This window comes from Podarcis bocagei (genome assembly GCF_964188305.1).
Source record: "Podarcis bocagei genome assembly, chromosome: 14".
Classification (NCBI taxonomy): domain Eukaryota; kingdom Metazoa; phylum Chordata; class Lepidosauria; order Squamata; family Lacertidae; genus Podarcis; species Podarcis bocagei.
Window position 1 is genome coordinate 34804336 of NC_138139.1, and position 22248 is coordinate 34826583.

The 22248-nt window shown below is 42.7% G+C and overlaps 1 protein-coding gene across 35 annotated transcripts in view; it reads right to left on the reverse strand.

Moving 5' to 3' along the window:
* RBFOX1 (RNA binding fox-1 homolog 1) overlaps positions 1-22248 on the reverse strand; it is a 1500640-nt gene that overhangs the window by 235784 nt on the left and 1242608 nt on the right. Inside the window, exon 1 of one of the 35 annotated variants that reach the window (XM_081170170.1) lies at positions 372-390. The exons of the other annotated variants lie outside the window; for them this stretch is intronic. Within the exon in view, the coding sequence (XP_081026296.1) occupies positions 372-374 (3 nt within the window). The 5' untranslated portion in view covers positions 375-390. Of the gene's footprint in view, positions 1-371; positions 391-22248 lie in introns of those variants that run through there. 35 annotated transcript variants of the gene reach the window in all.

A 22248-nucleotide genomic window follows, 5' to 3' on the forward strand; every position in this document is an offset into this window, starting at 1 on the left:
CAAACCAGAAGCCACTTGGCACAAGACCTCCACACTTCCAGCATCGCTGAGCATTTGCCGTTATCTGATATCATACCGCCGTCATGATTAAGAACAGGCACAAGCGCTAGGCAAGAGGATTCCAGTTCAACAATGAAATGCTCTCCCACCAAATACCAAGATAATGACTTTTCAGCTAGCAAGGAGGAGAAGGGGGGGGGGAGGGGAAAAAAAGAGAAAGAAAGAAAAAAATGCACCGCTTGTTTCATTACCTATCATTAACTCCCATTTACTATCAATTTGCAACCTCTCTAGGCAATCAAGGCTTCAAAGGGGCCAATTTGAATTAGTTTGGAAAGCAGAAACAAGATTGTTTGCCCCCACCCCAATACCATGTGGGATGGCTGCCCATCAACGTTGCTCTTTTCTCACTTTCCGGCTCAGCCTGAACTGTATTTCCAGGAGTTAAAGAGCTAAGTGAGATTAGAGACGAAGGCTGCCCTTATGCTTTGATTTCCCCTCCCTTCATTCTTCCTTCTCGTTTTTGTTTTTTTTTAATCTCCCCCCTCCTCCTATTATACATAAGAATCTCTCGCTCACTCCTCTTTAATTGTACAGACACTCACCCCACTGAGATGGAGGCCCCTTTGCAGGGTTGGATAGCCCAGAATTTGTTAGTAGCTAGCCAGAAGCTCCTGGTCAGTTTTTAAATATATATATATTGATATATATATACAAAAATAACTACCCCCAACTACGATGCTTCCACCCCCTCCTTTCCTTTCCTTTTTTTTTTAAAGGCAAAGCATCAGGGGGATGTGCAAGAGGAGAAGGAAGAGGGGGAAGAGATGGAAAATTAATAATCCAACAGGCAGCTCTCTCACTGTTATTAATCATGCTGCTACTTTCCCAAGCCACAGAGAAGCCGCAATCCGAACATTGGGGGGGGGGGGGGAGAGGATCCCATTGGCTGCCGATGTTCATTCCGATACATCTTAGCCAATCTTTCCTTCCTCCACTTCTTTTTTTCCCCCTCCTTCCTTTCTTTCTTGCCTTAAGGTACAAATATCTACGAAAAGCAGTTACAAAACCCAGGGAGATGAAGAAGAGGAGGAGGAGGAGGAGAAAGAAGGGGGTGGGCGGGAGAGAGTCACATTCCCAGGGAAGAGGATGCTCAGTCCAGTTAATGCACTCTAAACTTTATTTGAGCTGACTCGTCATTTGATCCTCCTGTGACAGGGTCAGCGCGCGGCAAGCAATTCCACAGCAGTCCCCCCCTCCCCAAATCATACCATAATCGAATTGCAGCCTATTTCCCGAACCTATAATGAAAAAGGCAACCCAAATAAAGCAGGTAATGCTAGCAGCCTCCCTTTGCTGTCTTACATTATTACTGCCGATTGCTTGCCTCCATTTCCCCTGTACTCTAACAATGAATATATTTCACAGCTCACTTGCTTTACTGTGTGGGTGGCGTGGCATAGACACCTACATGATATGAAAGAAAATCTAAAACAATAGTGTGTGTGTGTGTGTGTGTGTGTGTGTGTGTGTGTGTGTGTGTTGCTGCTTATGGTTCCTTAACAGGCAATCGCTGGTGGGAAAGACAATTCTGAGTCTCAGTGACACAAGGATAGAAACTAGTGATGCTCAAACTAGACTTGTTATTCAAAAACAATACTTTCCAACTTCTCAGTCAGCCATTCATGGAACTGCAAACCTTTCAAGCAAAGCTTCCTTACCTGGCAGGGGGTGGGGGGAAGGTTAGACCCTCAAGTCATTCCAGATACATTGCTTTTTAAAGAATATTCTCAACTTTACCAGATGAACATCAGCCTGGCTGCATGCCACATATTTCATATGACTAGGGTTTCATACACAATCCTGCAGATAAATCACACAGCTGCCGAATGGACCCATTTTCTCTTACTGGAAACATTAGAGCACAAAGCTGGATGTGGTTTTACATCATTCCATTAATGTGCAAGTAATGACCAATCTTCAGTAAATTAATCAGTTTATGTGACATGCCTCCCTTACATTTGCATGGTTAGACAGCTTCATCACATGCCAAATCCTCTTAACTCCTTCAGACAGCAGTGGGGTAGGACCTGATATCTTTTCTGAAAAATCGCCTCTAACATCTATGCCTGAATAATAGTGTCATGAAACTCAAAAGGCCACTTCCAGAATTTTGTTCTTAAACTAGTCCAAGAAAGGTATGACCTCACTTGCTACATATAATGGTTTCTCTTTTTAAACCAGTTGTGGGGAACTTTTGACCCTTCAAATGTTGCTGCACTACAACTCTCATCATCCCTGGTCACTGCCCATGCTTGCTGAGGCTGTGGGTCAGCAACATCTGGAGGGGCAGAGGTTTCTCACACCCATCTTAAAGCTTAACATTATGCATGTTAATTCCACAATTTTAACAGGGAATACAAGGAATCACAAAGAAATGTTTACATTTCACACACACCCGAGTTGAACAAGACCTCTGAAAATGTGCATTTATTTTGTCTTAACATTTCTCCCATCAGTTTTCATTATCAAAGATCCACATAAAATAACTTGGTGGAATCTCCAAGGAACCAGTCTATCAAATACTACAAGTCACGATAACAAAATATAAGCTCTATGTGTAGACCTGAAATGTCTCATATTATCAGTTTCTGGGAAGTAGATGACCATGGGAGAATATTACCCTCCTGTCCTGCTTCTGAACTTCATTGAAGCATTTGGTTTGCTATACTGATAATGTCAGTATAGCAATGTAGTCAGTACTTAGCTAGATGGAGCAATTATATGGATCTGGCTCAAATAGGGCAGTTTCTTATGTTTCTATGTTCCTTCGGTTAGATCCAGAGGCTCCTGGGAACTTCAAGGAAACCAAAATAGTTTATAATAATAATGAAAAGGAGAATTTTGATAAGTGTCCCAAAAACGGGTTATTGCAATGGTGGGACAGTGAACAGAGAATGCTTGTGTAGCAGCCAGTGATAAGGAGTTTAGTCTGTATGCCCTTATTGATCACTCTTGGCACCCCAAAAGGTAGACTCGAGGTCTGATAAATAAATAATGGGCAGGTATCACTAATGTATTGATGCCACCAAAATATACAGGTGGACAGGTTGGAAAGCAGGCTGACAGCTCCATTAGAAGCAGAAAACCACCTTCCTCATTCAGTGAACTTCACAATTAAAAATTTCTTGGACCACATCCTGCACTCCTCAATCAGACGAAAACAGTCCAGCTGATGTCACTGGTCATGTTGCTTGAGCAAAGACTGCACGGGCACTTGGTCATGTTCCTTTCCTGAACACCATGTGGGTGAACAACAGATGAACGTTATATTTTAATTAAACAGACAGCACAGAACCAATACTAATTACTAAGGAAGCATGCTTAAATAAGGTCATAAATTACTGTTAACAATCTCCCACCTTTGATTAACTGTGGGATTCTGCTTGCTTGGCTCTTGATATTGTAATGTTCAGAGACAACCACTGGGAAGAAAGCCAGTTAAATTGGGGCGGGGGGAGGCAGGGAGAAGAGATACTGGACTAATGTATCTCAGTCCTGCTTGCTTGCAAGCACATAGCTCCAGATAGCACCAGCAAAACAACACTGGAATTCTGCTGCAATTTTATCTTTATGGGTAATAGTAGAACCATGCTGTGTATTCATGCATAGTTAGCCTAGGTGAACACTGTTATTAAAATATTAGGGTGGTGGGTGATATCTGAGGTCTGCTGTGATACCCATGGGTCATCTTTGGGAAAAACCTGTCTTATAACTGGGAGCTTAGCTCCAATCAAATAACTGGGATTTTCCAATCTGAAAGCAAGTCTGGGAGGGGTTTAGTGTGCTGTGAAAAGAGGAGTGGATGGATTTCTCCACTGTCTACATGGGTGTAGCCAAGGAGGGGCAGCTGCCCCTCCCCAAGATCAAGTAAAACAATAGAAATACTTAACTAACAGACCAATCATGTTGGTTCTGCCCCCCCCAACAAAAATCCTGGCTACACCCATGCCCATCCACACAACTCTGGTCTCCCATTTTCAGAACAATTTTAATCACTCCCCTTTGCATGCACACTAATTTTCAGCTAAACATTCTCTCAGGATTTCCCCAGCAGAACATTTGGGCTCTACTTTAATCTGCATGAATGTCGTGATTTAAGCCAGGGGTCAGCAACCTTTTTCGGCCGTGGGCCAGTCCACCATCCCTCAGACCATGTGGTGGGCCGAACTATATTTTGAAAAAAAAATATGAACAAATTCCTGTGCCCCACAAATAACCCAGAGATGAATTTTAAATAAAAGGACACATTCTACTGATGTAAAAACACGCTGATTCCCAGACCATCCGCTGGCTGGATTGAGAAGGTGATTGGGCCTCATCCGACCCCTGGGCCTTAGGCTGCCTACCCCGATTTAAGCAAACATCCCAATCAGAGCTCTTTCTCATTCACCACAACTGAAGAAATAGTTATGCTCCCACAAATGGCTGCCCATGAGGACCAGCAAGCTCCACTGAAGTGAATGGGAATCTCCTGCAGAAAGAAGAGCCAAGTTGCATCCAGTATTGATCCTACTCAAAGTAGATGCATAACAATGAATGAACTTAAGTTAGCTGTGTTCATGCATTTCAGTGGGTTTTACTCTCAGTAGGACTAATGTTGGATAGAACCTGCTGTACATAGGTACAAGCTCCTAGGGGCCAAAAGCACCTTCGCGCCCCCCCCCCGATGTTAGGTTTTGAGGGGGCTGGCCCCCCTCAATGTTCAGAGGGTGTGCAGCTCCACCCCCTGGCTCCTCACAACGTTGCAAGCACAATGCTAGGATGTCAGGTGCGTCAGGCCCCTCGATCACACTGGGAAGCTGGCACCTCTGCCTCTCTGAGTTCACCAGAGAACAGGAACATAGGACACTGCCTTTTATCAAGTCAGATCAGTGATGCTTCTAGCTTAGTACTGTTTACTCTGACTGGCAGAGAGTCTCTGGGAGTTCAGACTGGGCGTATTCCCAGCCCCACCTGGAGACGCTGAGGATTGAAACCCCCACAAGGCTATAGATCAGGGTAAAGCTAATTTACAATGATTCTCCTCAAATTGGAAAAAAAGTTGTTTAAAATAAATTCCTGCATCTTTTCACTGAGGGCATCTGCAATCTTAAATAAATAAATAAAACCTTAAAGCCATCAGCTTCATCAAGATTCTCCCTCCCCCTCCCTTTTCTCAATCAGGTAATTAAACAGCTTCATCAGATAAAAGAAAACCAGGTCATTAACTTAGGGAAATAAGCAAAGCTGAATTCTTTTTTTAACACACACAGCTCAACATAATATAGTAAATATAAGCCATATTTGATAGGACACAAAATATGTAAAAGAACAAATTAAACCCCGAGCAAAATTTCCATACTGACAACAAAGGCAACAACAAAGAGCAGAGGTTTGTATAAATACAATCACAGAAACCTGGAAATCATTGTAGTCTAAGGGCAGGATTCACCTCATGAGCCCTGCCAGCAAAAACCCAGCACAAGGACTTCTGCTTGTGCAATGAGGCTTTCCCTGAAAAAGGCAGGGTGGGGGGCACCCAGGAACAGTACATGGAAGAAGGAAAGGGGGGATCATTCTGTCTAGCAAGCTGCAGGAAAAGAAAGTTATTGAAGTGGGCAGGATCCAGTTAAAAAAGGCCTGCACACCCAAGGGATCAATCCTAATAGAAGAAGAAGAAGAAGATGAAGAAGAGTTTGGATTTGATATCCCACTTTATCACTACCCGAAGGAGTCTCAAAGCAGCTACTGTAACATTCTCCTTTCCCTTTCTCCCCCACGACAAACACTCTGTGAGGTGAGTGGGGCTGAGAAGTGTGACTAGCCCAAGGTCACCCAGCAGCTGCATGTGGAGGAGCGGAGACGCGAACCCGGTTCCCCAGATTACGAGTCTACCGCTCTTAACCACTACACCACACTGGCTCTAAGAGGGTCTAAGAGGTATTGGATGCTAGTCTGTTAGGGCAAATGGGGCAGTGGTCCACCAATCTCATTGCCTTACTGACACCCAGTTCTGAGGGTGCTGCTGCCTGTCCCATAGAGGCATCTGGTTAGCCACTGTGAGAACACGATGCTGGACTATATGGCTCACTGGCCTGATCCCGCAGGCTCTTCTTATGTTTCTTATCCAGTAACATAATTATGTATATATTGGAATTAGAAAAGAGGCCTGTAAAGTTTAGTGATCATCGATCCCCTACACACACACATTCACTTTTCTACATGGTGGGGAGACGAATACACTGGAAGCGCTATGCTGCAAACATTTCTACAAAACAACTCGCTTCCCCAACACACCATTTGTACTGCTGTTGGTCTTTTCTGCCTTCAGATTTGAAATGAAAGGCAGCTCTGTTTTGAAGTTTGTTCAAATACACAGCCCTGTCTTCACAGAAAATATGGACAAGCTGCATTTGTTGTAGGTTTCCTGCTTATTACAGTCAGAGCTCCCAATATTAGAATGGTCCACAGAAGAAAACCACGAGTGATTAACAACTGCAGACTTCATAGGTTACTCAGTTACTGAATATCCACTTCCCCATTCAACTCACTCGTGACTAAGTTAGCCAGCTCCTTTTAAAGAAGTTAGTAAATTTCATCTTTTTGAATCTGGGCTCTGTCTTGATTAGGGTTTTGCATGACAGAAAGCAATTTTCCTTTACATGCTAACTTTTCTTGCTACAATAATGTTTCTTTAGTTGGAAGGGGATGAATTATTTTTACCTTACACGCACTGGGGTTTTTGAAAGAGAGAAATGCTGTATCATTGACTCTTTGACCCCACTGTTTACATATTCCCTTTCTCTCTGTATGGGTGTTGTATTATACCTGCCAACTTACTAGAGCATGCATCTGACATAGGGCTTTATTCTATCAAAGCTTAATCCACAATACATTTGTCAGTCTTTAAGGTCAACAGGGCATTTTTATTTTTTGTTTGTTTCTTCTCTTATAAGGTTTAAATGTGCCATTTCAGATTTAGTCTGGGATGGTGGAGAAGGTTCTTAGCAAGGGAGAGGGGGAGGGAGCAATGGCTTTTAAGAGCATTTGTTATGCTGAGTTCTTAACGCCCCAAAATAACTCTAGCAATGTTATCAACACAGGCCAAACATTCACAGACACCCATTTCTTAATCAAGTGGAGTTGTGCCTTTGGGATGCAGTGCAAATCTAGTTTTGTAAATCCATTTGATGGTTTATAATCATAACCACACAGAGTGAAGAATAATGCAAGAAATCTGGGTGTTTCCATGGAGTAAATCATATGTGGTTTAAAATGGGGTCAGAGGCAGTGGGCGCAGACACTTCCCTAAATTGCGACTCGGCTAAAGCAGGGTTTTTTTTAAAAAAAAATTAAAGTCACTGTACATTTCAGTGTTCTAGCGATGAACACACCAGCAAAGGATTTCTCCTGCGGGCACCAGAGCGAAATAAATTTCAAAGTACAGCTCCAAAGAATGGGGAAGAGAGAACGCCAGCGGAACTCAACCTTACAAAAGTGACTTTTGTCACCCATGTCTCTTTCTCATTTGAATTAAAACAATTAATGAAAAGCAATTCCCTTAATTGGCCGCTCCATCCCCATTTCATTATCTCGCATGGGAGACACAAGGATAGAGAGAAGATGGAATTTTTAAGTTGTGTGATCCATCATCCAGCCTGGAATACAATATGAATATTTCTCTCTCCAGAATGACTAATTTTTCAATTGCTGTTCAGACCGAAATGATCTGAGGCACTAGCATGGGTGCCTCCCAACTTTTTAAAAGATGAATGGGTTCAAAAGTGCATGCCAACATATGAACATATAATAATTCCCTTTTTTATTATTATTTAAGGTGGGGAACCTCAACACTGCAGGCGAGGAAAAACAGCTCTTACATACAGAGGGGAAAGATCAATATAAAGGGGAGAAATGTTCTAGATGTAATTGAAGTCATACATTTTTACATGACTTCTGCAGTACACCCAATTACTGCTATTTATCAAAGCGGAGACATCATTGAACCTGACAACATAAAAAACAAATTTTACTAAGATGGGGGGGGGCAGGGGAGAGGAACAGAGAAAAATCATCAGAAAGATAAGGGTGGGGGAGATACAAATAATAAATAATTCAATATTCCTCAGGAAAGCTCTCACAGGAAAGGGCTGACTGATTCGAACATCAGACATGGGGCCGACAAGAGAGTTATTGATTCAGACAATTCTATCATTACTATTCCAGGCTGAACCCCTTCAAAAAAAAAAGCTGTTCTTTTTCTGCCCCACTGTTGATCATTCTAGCTACCAATCTTCCTCTTATTTCTCATGTCCTAGTGTGTATTACAGCTTTAAAATCTCAAGACCGTATTCCAATAATAATAATAATAATAATAATAATAATAATAATAATAATAATAATACATAAAGGTGCCAAAGAATCCAGACTTCATTTTGGACAAATGCCCTAACCATCACAAATGGGTTTGCTTGCTGGCTGACTGTTTTAAGTGGTTGGACTCGTTTTTCACTTTTGCAATATGCCAACATGGAATTTGTTTATTTAAATGAGCAAGATTAAACAATCTGCACCTAGCAAGTTTATATATATACATTACAAGGCTGTTGTTGCTTCCAAACAAACAACACACCAGATTTTCTATTTTGTGTGCATTTTAAGTGGAATATTGAACTGCTACCAAAATTGTGTCTGAAGCAAAAATTTGAAACCAGTGTGCAGGTTCCTCCTTAGACAAATAATCCCATATAAGAGCATTTAAAGGAGTTTTAACATGGGGGGCTTCTGTGCATAATTAAGAAGTCAGTAGATTGTACCTCAAGTGGATTTTTTTTTGGGGGGGGCATTTGAAAGTCCTTTCTTAGAAAATCTGAAGCTACTAAAGAACCTGAAGGGTTTTCAATAAAGCTTGCAAAATTTATTATGCTGGGGCGGGGGCTCCACACAACTCCATTTAGTCACTTGATTTTCTCTAATTCAGTGGAAATTGAGAGATTCCTCCTGATGTAAATATCTTAAACGTTTCAGCAAGGCTTGAAAAGCATTCTTGGGGTACGGGGGCATTTATAGGGAAGTCACTTAACTAGACCAGGGATGAGCAAATATACATATGCTTATTTCCACATGAACCTTTAACCCCCCCTCCCCCCAAACAAGTAACTCTGTGTTTGGAAATAATACATCTGCTGTTAGAGCTGATCTTAAGGGCTTGTGTACAACAACAGATTTTTTGCAAGGTTGTTGAGGGGGTTATTATCCTGAATCACCTTCCTCTGTGCAACCAGACAAGGGAGGGATTCAACATTGATTTAGACCAGGAGGCACCAATGTCTCTTTGGTGCCCATGTGCTCTCATCTCATAATCCCCCCCCCACTGACAGTAGGCATGAAATATGCACTCTGTTGTAGCCAACATAATAAGCTGTGGTGTGGGCATGGTTGTGGTGTGTTCATGAGGTGCCCACAGACAGTTTTGGTGTCCACAAAATTTTGGGCTGGGATAAAAACATGAACATAAGAACACCCAAAGAACGCTGTTGGATCAGGCCAAGTCCAGCATCCTGTTCTCACAGCAGCCATCCAGGTGCTCATGGGAAGCCCACAAGCAGGACCTGAGTGCAACACCATTGTCTCCACCTGTGATTCCCAGCAATAGTGTTACATTGCCTCAAACACTGGAGGTAGAACATAGCCATTTTGGCTAGTAGCCATTAATAGCTTTATCCTTCAAGAATTTGTCTAATACTCTTTTAACGTTTCTTGTGTGAGAGAATTCCATAGTTTACCTATGTGCTAAGAGAATTACTGACTTTCATCTGTCCTGAATCTTCCAATATTCAGCTTTCTTGAATGTCCCCAAGATCTAGTGTTATGCAAAGGAGAAACAACAACAACAACAACAACAACAACAACAACAACAACAACAACAACAATTTATTTATACCTGGCCCATCTGGCTAGGTTTCCTCAGCCACTCTGGGCGGCTTCCAACAAAAGATTAAAAATACATTAAAACATCAGTCATTAAAAACTTCCCTAAACAGGGCTGCCTTCAGTTGTTTTCTAAACATCAGATACAGTGGTACCTTGGGATGCGAACAGGACCTGTTCCAGAGCCCCGTTTGCATCCTGAACAGAACGTAAGATGCGACTGTGCATCTGTGCATGCGCAGGTTGCGTTTCGCCGCTTCTGCACATGCTTGTGACGTCATTTTGACCGTCTGAGCATGCACGAGTGATGAAACCTGGATAAACCGTGCTCCGTTACTTCTGGGTCACCGCGGAGTGCAACCCGAAAATACTTATCAGGAAGCATATTTATCCCGAGGTATGACTGTAGTTGTTTATTTCTTTGACATCTGATGGGAGGGTGCTCCACAGGGTGGATGCCACTACTGAGAAGGCTTCTCACAGTGAGAGAACCACCAGAAGAAAAACTTTTCTCTCCACTTTCTCAACAACCATTTTATACACTGTCCCCCCTTTACTTGTCTTTTCTCCAAACTGAAAAGTTCCATATGTCATGACTCTTGCAAAACCAGTGGTGGGGAACCTCTGGCTTGTAGATGTTGCTTGACTCAGACTCCCATAATCCTTGACAATCATGGTGTCTGGGGTTGATGGGCGTCAGAGTCAAACAACATCTAGAGGCCCATCTATGTAATACACTTACAGTGGTACCTCAGGTTAAGTACTTAATTCATTCCGGAGGTCCATTCTTAACCTGAAACTGTTCTTAACCTGAAGCACCACTTTAGCTAATGGGGCCTCCCACTGCCGCCACGCTGCCAGAACACGATTTCTGTTCTCATCCTGAAGCAAAGTTCTTAATCTGAGGTACTATTTCTGGGTTAGAGTCTGTAACCTGAAGCATCTGTAACCTGAAGCGCCTGTAACCTGAGGTACCACTGTACACTTATTCCCAAATAAATGAAACAGACCCCAGAATTCCTGATAACATCAGAGCTGCATTCTCTTGGCCCATTAATGTTTGTATTGTTCTCTGCTACTGAAATAACCTCGGAGCACAGACACACTTGTTCTCAGGGGGAGAAAGGCATGCCTTGGATTCCTCGCAGGTCAATGCAAATAGCTCAGAACGAAGCCATATAATTACTGGAAGAAAACATTCCTCCATTAGGCATCTGCGAGCCGGAGTCTTCCTTCAGTGTTCGATGTGTTAATTACAAGCAGCTACGAAGTGCCACCGAAAATTAGCAGGCTTGCAAAGACATCAGAGGAGTAAACACACAAAACAAGAGCCGCTTAAGGGTCAGGAGAGCAAGTCAATTTTGAAGGAAGATAAAGGGACTGTCATGTATATGATCGCTGGTGAAAGGAGAGAGGGCAAATCCTGCCTTGTTACCACCCGTTAATTAGGCACTATTCAGAGGCGGGTGCGCACACCGCTACATTTTGCCATGGCAATCAAATGTATTATTCAAATGGGAGACTAAACAAAAGCAATTGTGCCCCCCCCCCCACCAACAAGGAAGAATATATAATCTGCCCATACAAAGGTGCTGCATTCACTTCACATGGGAGTTTAGCAGCCCATTAGATTAACATTTACAAACAGGTTTGCTTTCTTAATTTAGTACAATTTGACTTTTGCTAGAGGAAGCAAATGGGAGCTGCTGTTGAATGGGGATTTCTTACCCCCCATGTAAGTTAATGGGTGGTGTGAGAAGCAGCTCATAGGAAAATAGCTCCCCATTAATTTCATTAATGAAGATATGGACAAAGGCATTCCATGGAAAACATTCTGTCACTGATGATAACAACAAAGAGGCAGTCTTGGCTACATCCTGGCTGATAATTGCCAGTCTGAATAATAGAAATAACTGGGGACAGCAATCTATTATTTTTTTCATTGTTAATTTGCCTTTTGACTAATCAACCCATTTCCCTTAAACTTGAATGTAACTAAAACCTCAGTATGACTGAGCTACTGAAGGAAGCAGCAGAACTAATAATTAATGAAGAAAAGCTACCCCTTTTACCAAAATAGCAAAAAACCTTCCACACTGTTGTTGTTTTTTCTAAAAAGCCATCTTTAATATTCCCCCCCCTTTTTCCTCATTTCCTATTACAGTACTGTCATACACAAGACCAAGAGTAACCTAAAAAATAAGGAATTGTTCCTTTAAATTGCAACCTTGCCTAGTTAATAAAAGCCTTTAGTTGATTAATCTACTGGTTGAAATTTCCCTCTCTACAATTAAGAGCTTTGCATGATGCTTTTGCATGATGAGAATTTCCAAACCTTGGTGGCTCACAGCAGACTGCCACCCTTGGTTATTACCATCGCCACCCCTAGAATTTATGCAAAGTGTAATGAGTGCGAGTTCTGCCTGAAGTTTCTAAAAGCATAGGGCAAGGCACAATGGCCCGCAGAAAGAAAATGTGCACATAACAAGACTCTGGTGCTGATTTTAGAATTCACAAGTTTACATGCCTATTATGGAAGGGTCATTGCTCAATGGTAATATCTATTCTGACTGGCAGTGACTCATAGTTTTCATAGAGGGGACATTATGAGCCCAACGTTGAGATGTTGGGGATTGAACCTGGGACCTTCTTCATGCAAGGCACATGCTCCTTCTGGTAGTGCTGCTAAAGCTGGAGCAAGATGCAACATGGGAACACAGGAAGCTGTTTTATACCAATTGAGGCCATTGGTCAATCAAGCTCAATATTTTCAACTCTGACTGGCAGAGGCCCCCAGAGTTTTCAAGCAGAGAAACTTCCCAGACATAGCTGACATTACCAGGAATTGAACAAAAGTCCTTCTGCATGCAAGGGAAATGTAAATCCACCACCATTTTATCTTTTGATGCAGCCCTAAAGAATTAATTACAGTGGATTCAGACATCCTTTAATGATAAAGTCTTCTCTTTCTTCCCCCAAATAAAAGGAGATAGAAAACTGCTCTACAGTCTTGACCACCTTTATTTAATTCTAGAGGGCTGCAGTATATTTTAAAGTCTCTGATCTGATCAAATTAGCCTGATGTGGATCAATAAGAAACTTGGGTGTTTCTCCGAGTACAATAGACGTAATTTTGAATACTCATAGTTAGGATTGTGCTGAGGTATTATTTCTGGGTTAGTGGAGTCTGTAACTTGAAGCGTCTGTAACCTGAAGCGTCTGTAACCCGAGGTACCACTGTATTGGCATTCCATTGACTCTTGAAGACACACCTTGATTACATATGGGTGCCCCTAACCTGAACCCTCCCTGTCAACTGCTGCCTTAACTGTTTTAAGTGTTGCACTGTTATAATGGGTTTCTTTCATTGCACATTTTAATTGTGGATGCTTATTTTACTGTTTTGACTGATTTTTGATATTTTAGTCATGTGCATATGGATATGTGTGAGAGAAAGTGTGTTTGTGTCTGGTTGTAAACCACTTAGAAACCACTTCGGCAGTTAAAATGGAATTATTTTTATTTTAGGAAGTGCAGGTCAGGTAACTTCACAGTGACATCCTCAAATGCCAAATTCCTCAGATGGGATTTTGTTTAGGCAGAAAAGGGGAATTTAAAGCCTAAGATCTTCTGAATGCAAAACATGTACTCCTCATAAACAACACAGGCAAACCAAAAGAAGCACATCACCCAAAATGCAAAATGCTCTTTACCAGGGGGATAAGTACTTACCAGCAGAGACCAAGTATTTATAGTTATTTTTATGCATTGTGACATTTATATTGTACCTTTCCTTCAAAGAACTTGAGATGGTGTATATATGATACTCTGCCTCCCCATTTTATCCTCACAACAACCCTGTGGGTTAGGCTAGGCTGAGAGATAGTGAATCAAGATAGTGAACTCAGGTCTTCCAGTTCCTAATTCCAGTTCCATATTCAACCACAGTATAGCCCAATATGACACAAGGAGAGAGCAAAGTCCACCCATGCTCAACTCCCTGAAGGGAAGTTTAATTGGGTACATGTCATTCCTAAACATATCACTTTTAATTGTGACAGTAAGTAGTGCCCTAGAAGAGAAGTATTCAATCCTGGATCCCCAGTTGTTGTTGAACTACAGCTCCCATTATCCCCAGACAGCTTAGCCAATGGTGAGGGTTGATGGGAGTTGTAGTCCAGCAACCACTGGTGACCCAACATTGCAGAAGGGCTGCCCTAGAAGTGTGGGGGAAAGATTATGCACAGAGCATAAGAGAGGATGTACCTTCTCTTATTAGGCATTAGAGTAACTTTACAATGACAACAGAGGAAACTCACTGAGACTTTCATGGGGTTAAGTTCTCTTCTTTCCTTGCCATCCCATCACCTGTCAGGAGACTGATCAGAAGCTGCACTTCTCACAGATCCTATTAAAGCTAGCTGCCTGCAGCCAAAGATGTGGCTAGTTAATTCAAATAACTTCACAAACCTCAGCTTCTGCAGTCCCTGCCCATGCATGCATGGCAACTCATTTTCTGTCCCACTAATTTCTGTGTAGTTGATCGTGTAGGAAAGGATAACAAATGATGTATTTTAATTTACAAAACAATTCTGTCAAATGCCGGTCGGTTGCAAAGTAATGCAATATTTGGATGTTGTTGTTGATGATGATGATTTGGAGTATATTCTTGCATTTCTACTGTTTGTCTTAATATTTCTAAGTTGATCATTTAATCTTATTTATAGGAGGTGTTTTGATTAGCCTGCTATATTTGCATGGCTGTTTAAATGTTTATGTCTTTTAATTATCAGTGCATTCTCTATCTTTATTATATTTCTGTGTGTGCAATACACACACACACACACACAGAGAGAGAGAGAGAGAGAGAGAGAGAGAGAGTCCTTTTTTCTGGGGGGATGCAGGGGTACACATAGCCCTAAACATTTTGTGAATCTAAAGGGAGAAGAAACTAACAATTTCTTCCCTTCCCACTTTAAGTCACTTTGCTCTGACCCTATATTCCTCCTGCCACCATCTCAGGCCACCACTTCCTTTCTTGACACCATGCTTTCTAGCTGGCCTCTGCCTGTCAATTCCCTTCCGGAATTAGACCACACTTCCTCCTGAGCCACACCTTCAACCAGCCCTGCTTGGCACCTTGAGTATTTATGCACCTTAAGTGTTTCTGATTAGCTGAAATGTCCTCTTGAATTCTGATGATGCTTGCCAAGTTGGGGAACACAGAGTGATGTGTGAGACTGTAGAAACTAGAACATAAGAAAAGCCTGGCTGCTGGATCAGACCCATGACACATCTGGTCCAGCATTCTGTTTGGTTGGTTGTTGGCATCTGTCTTAAGAGACAGTGGAGTGCGCCTCTGGGGGTGAAGTCAAACCACTGTGTTAGCAGCATCAAAGTGACCTGCCTGGGGCTCAAGTCTGGGCAGTTTGTATGGAGGTCCTGGGCTGCCCAGATGATAAGACCTGCCCACCTCACCGGTCCAAAAGAAAGCAAAGCAATACGTTTGGCAGCAGCTTGACTACAGAAGTTGCCAGAAGGAGGTGTACAAGGTGCCATCCAACCGTCTTAGGGAATCCATTCTGGATTTGTGTATGGTTTACTCCTTAGCCTTTTCTTCTCCTGAAAATATCCTGCAAGACAGCGGAGGTTTGGGATCACAGTTTTCCTTCTCCTATATGCACTATCTTCCCAGATTGACGGGAACCCACCTGTCCCTCACATCCCTCTACAACACATGCAGAAACCACCTTCTTGATTCTCTTCACATGTAGATGAAGTCCCAAACTCCTTGAGGGTTAGAGACCCATCAGCTATCCTCAACTGGTTTAGCCTGCCAGTCTAAGCTATTCCTGGGGTATTGCTGCTGTTGCATGCTGACGGCTTCTAGGAGCCACAGGTGAGAGCGGATTACAGGGTGGGGACCAAAGGTGGACAAACTACTCCAAAAGGAGCATGATGTGTCCCCACCAGAGGTAGTACCCCCTCTGCTAACACCTCATTCCCCCCTACAGCATCCTATTCACACAGTGGCAAATCAGATGCTGGCAGAAAGGCAAAAAGCACTCTACCTGCTTATGATTCCCAGCAATTGACATTCAGGGGCATAGTGGAGATATAACGTATGATAACCTTATTCTCCATGAAACCCTGCAATGGTACAAAGTAAATTTTATATAAATATGCACATTTTTTGTGTGAAATGCTAACTTTTCACACACACTTTGCATGTGTCTGTATGTGCACATTTCACATCACAAAATTCAGAAAAGTGCATAATGTGCTGGAGAGTTGTGTTCCAATTTGCAATAAAATTTGGGAGCATTGAATTAGACTGCAAAAAGCAAACCTAGCAAATTCCTCTCCTGTCCCTACTTTTTTGGAGTGGCTGGCATGACAATCCTCCTATTCCCAAGGTATCAGGAAACCCCCCACTTCCAGACTTTGGCACCATCACAAACTGGGGGCTATATGAGACACACACTTCAAAGATGGTCCATGTCCAGAGTTGTGTGTGTGATCTATTTCTAGTTTTCCATGCAGGCAGCAAATGTTTCAAACCCTCCAGAATAATAATAATAAGGTCAACATGCCTAGCATCCTTATTATCTTAAAAGTCGATTGAATGGTTCAGCACTTTGATTTTTAACACACCACCATTTTTATCAATGTTTTCCACACTTCTAATTTTCTTGATTGCTAGGCAACGACCATATCAAAGCAGTGGGACTAAAGGGAAATTTCATGCTCTCGGACTTAGTGGGCTCATTGTGCCTCCCAGCAAGAAACTGAATGCAACACCATCCTTGGAATTTCTCGGGTTTAAATTGACACTTCCAGTGAAAGCACGTGTCTGGTAAAGGTGAGAGCCTAATTAATAGGCTGGTTGTAGTTTCAAACAGCAGCTATCAGCTGCTTGTGAGATAGTGTTGCATGGTAGTCCGAGAGACTAAGCAATGATTTGGGATGTAAAAAGGATCCATTTGTGCTCTGCCCCTTATATGTCACATGCACCGCTGCTTCCCTTCCCCTGCAGTTCATCTTCTACCCAAAATGGTGCTATTAATCTCCCTGTCTGCTGTGGTGAAATTAAGTAACTTGCGTAACTTAGGCAATTAATTACATAAGTTACATTGCCTTTGGATTATTCCACTCCATTCATTTCAATGCAAAGGAAACTCAATGCAAATGGATGGTGGGGGCATGATTGATTATATATCATTTGCAGCCTGAAAGCAACAACAACAGTGGATACCGATTGTATTTGCTAGATTGATTTCCATTCCAGACATGGGATGAATAAGCAAACATTGGCAATTTCCACTCCTGTTTCTGTCCTGTTTTGACATAGCTGTCTAATACTGGGGCTGCCCCTGCCTCTCATGTCTGGTTTCCTGTGTGTAGTGAGCGTGTTTCATGGTTTGTTGCAAAAACAACTGCCAGATGAGACAGAGGGTCCCAGTGAGAGGCAGTGTGACATAGGAATGTGGGAGAAATTAGATTCAGTTCACATTTAAAGGTGAGCCTACCTAATTTGCAATTTCCAAAACATTTCACAAAGTGAAACACGGCAACTCCTCAAAACTCACACTTCTCCAAATTTTGTAAGGCAGTTGTCTGGCCAAATAAGCCAAGTAACATGTACAAAAATGCACATACAACAGTAAAATTTGCATAAAATGCATGTATTTGTGAAAATTACATACATAAACACATTATACTGGGGAAATGGCCTTGCAAAATGTGTATATTTTGATGTGGCCAAGGGGTGCTTGTGTATGTCCAATCTTTCTACTACAAATCATCTCCTTAGAGTTCTACACTCTGCAGCTTTCCCAAGTGCCCAAGATTCATTCAAATACCAGGGGAAGACATCATGGAGTGACTCCTCCCAGAGGGCTTTGTTCAGAACAGGAAATGTGGGCAGCTGGGGAGGCTGCAGGGTGCTGGGGGGAAACTGCTTTACAAAAAAATACATACCACACTTGCTGCCACAGTCCAAATGATAAAATACCCTGTGAACAAGGCAGAAAAATCCAAGTCTCTTTTGTAGGAGACAGAAACTTTCAAGAAAATGGAGGCACAGCATTATATTCAACCCATTAACTGGGTTGAGGTTTTGATAGCAGTGGTAGCAAGCTTTGGCAAGCAAGAAGATGAAAGGCAGGAAGATTAATCTGTGATCCAGAACCTGGAATGACTAAGAGCAGCCTCAGAAAGATGTAGTTTTCTCTACTGATGAAATGCCAACAGTCCCTTGGGGAAACTACATTTCCCAGGTGTTCCTTGCAGCCTGCCTGGCACTGCAAACCAAGACGTCTGTCTCCCTTCCCTCCCTCTCCTTCTGAGCTTTCCAAATGTACCAAAATAAATTAGACACAACAGTAATATTATCTTTTCACTATAATGGTGCCCCCCCCCCCCCGCTTTTCAGTTCTAAAGATAAACATCAGAAAGATACACACACACACAGGTTTCTGAAATATGTGCAGAAGGGGAAATGGTTTCAGCAATTTCCTAAATAGGTAAGTGAATAAATAAATAACTTCTGTTATATTCTGTTTCCTCGCCAATGAATAAAAGGGGGGGGGGAGAGAGAGAAGCGTGCAGGTTTATAATATCACAGAGCTCTTTCTGCTTCACTGAACTGTTACTGAAAGGTTCAGAACAAAGCTAGAGGCGGATTGGACAAAGCTGAAGTAGCGGGATTTACATGAAACTGGGCTGATAAAACCACATCAAGAGAAACCGCTCTATCTACAGTTCCCCTTTGATTAGCACAGCACCATGACTGCAAGGGACTTTTGCTCTGAGTGCCTGATCACAGCACCTCTGTTATGCTTATCAAGCCTAAACTGTGATCCAATCTTACAAGAACAGGATCGTTCAGAGGGCGTTCATTCTCACCCTGCCTCCCCTCCCATTCTGGGTCTCCCCCCCCCAAAAAAAAATACTTTGACATATGTGTTTGACAATACATATGAAATAAAATTAATGTTGCATTATTATGTCCTTCTGGGGATTTCCCCCAGTTAGGAATTTAAACTAGAAATCTGTTTCTTCTTCCTTCTCCTATGCTGGTTTCCCTCAGCACACCACAGCCCCCTCAAACTTCTGTCTCCAAATGCTGCAGTGAGAATAATTCTCTCTGCGTGTCATGGAATGGCTGGACACAGAGGAATGGGGGGAGGCACCAGTTTGGGAACCCGCAAGGGAAGAAGACTCAGAGCCTGGGCATTGACGACGAGTGGTCAGAGGGAGAGGCTTGGGAAGAGTAGGTGTTGGAAGCTGAAGAGGTAACAGGGTTATTGAGCCTGGAGAATCTGCAGCAGACAGAGGTCCAGAAGCAGAGGTGGAAGCAGGAAAGGAGGGAGGCCAAGAGGCAGAGATGAGTCAGGTTGGTGAAGAAGCCAGGGCCTCTCCCTCTCCTGCTGTGATGAGATCCCCTTCCCCCTGTTCTCTCTGGAGAAGAAGAGGTAGGAAGAGGGAGTAGCAGAGACAGGCACGTCGGCATAGTCTCAGATTGCTTGGGAAGGACCCCAGGGAGGATGAGATTTAGGCAGCTGTGGGAAGACAGGGATCTTCAGCCTCCACAACTGCCTCATAGGGGCAAGACCTACCAAGAAGAGTTGATATGCTCATTAGGCCTGGCACCCCTGAGTAGGCCTTGTTTCTTCTAATAAAGAGCTAACTTCACCTGCTTCATGTGATTTATTGCTGGCTGGTTCCCTGACATTCACTGGTTGAAATAGACACCAAAGCTCAATCCACTTCATCACCTAGCATCTAGTTCCTTCCATGCCTCTAAACAGCTCAGCCCAAGTTTTGCCTTATCCCACTGTGACATCACAGCAGCTCAACCAATCACTGCCAGAAATGTTGTTACCACTATTGACCACTGTCACACATAACCTTGCCACTTCAGGATGATGGATTAGTAGATCTCACCATTCCCTCCCATCTCTTGTGGTAGATCACAGATAGGGAACCTCAGGTGTGGGGGCCAAGTTATACCCCTCCCCAGTCACTTCCCTTCTACCAAACCCACATTCTCCACTGACCCTACTTTTTTTCATGAACCCAGCAGCAGTCTAGACACAGAGTCATAAGCTGCAGAGGCACTAGCTAAGAGACAAGGCTTTGAGCTGGCTGATGAAGATCAGGGGACTACTGCAAATGAGGCTGGTGGAGAGAAGCCCCCAAATGAATCTGCTGGACCACCAGGCCAGAGCCCAGACCTTCATGGGTGCCTCCCATCACACTTCACCAGTCTATCAGAGCAGAAAGCACACCAGGATGGATACTATAGAATATAGGAGTGTCTATCTTCAGGCCTGAGGGTTGTTCCATTAAAGGTCTCAAGTTCCCCTTGAGTGTGTGAAGCCTGGAGGTCATCTGGTGAATGAGACTTAAAAGGCCTTTGTCTGCTTCCAACCCTTGTCAGAGCTGCTATTATTATTATTATTATTATTATTATTATTATTATTATTATTATTATTATTAGAAATTTGCATATGGTCCACAACATAAAAATACAAAATGAGAACAAATAATGCATAATAGAACAAAAACAAAAACACACCAATAACCCCCATATATGTGTGTGTGTGTGTGTGTGTGTGTGTGTAAAAGGCCATAGAATATTAATCAGCCAAAGGCCTGTTTATACAGAAACATTTTTGCCTGGCACCTAAAGATACATAATGAAGGCACCAAGTGCTCTGCCCTTATTTCCAATAATTCATCTGCCTGTGACCTTTCCTTCTCCAACTCAAACATCCTCAGCCCTCCTAAGGTTTCCTAGTCTCCTAAACAATTCTACCCATTCTCCCTTTCTCATCCTTAAGCTTGGAAACAGTTTCCACAATAAGTAAATGGTGCCACCTCTGTTTCTATCCTCTCCAAAGCCCAGCTCTTCCACGAAGACAATGGCCCAATGCCTTAGTCCTCATCCTCAGACCCAGCCACTTGGAACAGAGAAGTGATGCCTATGGAAAACCATGGTGCAGCTATGTACATAAACACAGAATTGGCAGCGTAGGTGCACATGTAGCTTTTGTTGGGTGTTCTATGGCAACACCTGGTGGATTTGAAATAAAACTGCAGTCATACTGTGGAAGTCATGCAGGAGCAGTGCTTTTAGATTGTACTGATGGCATCTTCTTCAGTTCATCTACAAAATTACTCCCTCAACTGTCACCTAACAGCAGTAATTTTATCCAGCTACAGCCGCTGGAGAGATAGGAAGGGAAGTTACTCTGTAAACTCTGCCAGGAGAGCAGCTTCATCAGGCTACTGAACTCCCTCAACACTTTCCATTCAAGCTATAAGAACTTTTTTATATAAAAAAATGTGGCCTGGTTTGCTTGTTTTGTCTCTCCTCCTCACCCAGTGTCACTTGCCTTGCATGTCATTAATCTGTGACAAGATTGATTGATTCCCCCCCCCCCATAAGTGGAATAAGTACTAGGGCTGTGCAGGGACTCTCTGATCCACCCTGTGCCCCAATCTGTGGTCTGCAGATCAGAGTGATTTGCCCTGTGCCACACTAAGAGCCACTCATCCTGCCCTGCATTCATTCCTCATGCAATTCTGGAGCACAACTAAAACAAACAAACAAACAAGTCAGGTTGCATAGCACTATGCAGGATTGGATCTTTCCACTTAACAGCTAAGTGAGAGGCTCCAATCCTGCCCAGTTCTGGTTGCTGCTCCTATGTGTGTGGTTTCTCTACACTCAGAGGAAAAATCCCAAGAAGGAGCAATGACCAGCACTATGTGGGATTAGATCCTCCTGCTCAATAGCTCTTAAGCAAGAGGATCTGATACCATGCACTGCTCATAACTCCATAACACTGCTCATTTTGCTTCCTCCTTAAAAGGGTGATTTTTTTTGGGGGGGGGGGATAAACACCACAAAAATTGAATTTGAATATGTCTGAAATATTTTCTCTCCACAGACATTTATATATATATATATATATATATATATATATATAAACTCTATATCTGTCTTTGAGTTCAGACCCATGTCAGAACATTTGGAAAGAATGAATGCTAGTGGATAACAGAGAACACCATCCTAACCAATGTTACTCAGAAGACAGTCCAATTGCATTTGATGTGGCTTTCACCCAGGTAAGTAACGTGCGGGTCAGGTCGATTTCTTAGAATTAGGAGGCACAGTTCCTCATGCATTGCCACTTTGCCAATGGCTGTGAAAATGAGTTCTGTTCAGTCATTAGCCAAAGTCAATTAGTCAACTACACAGGGGAC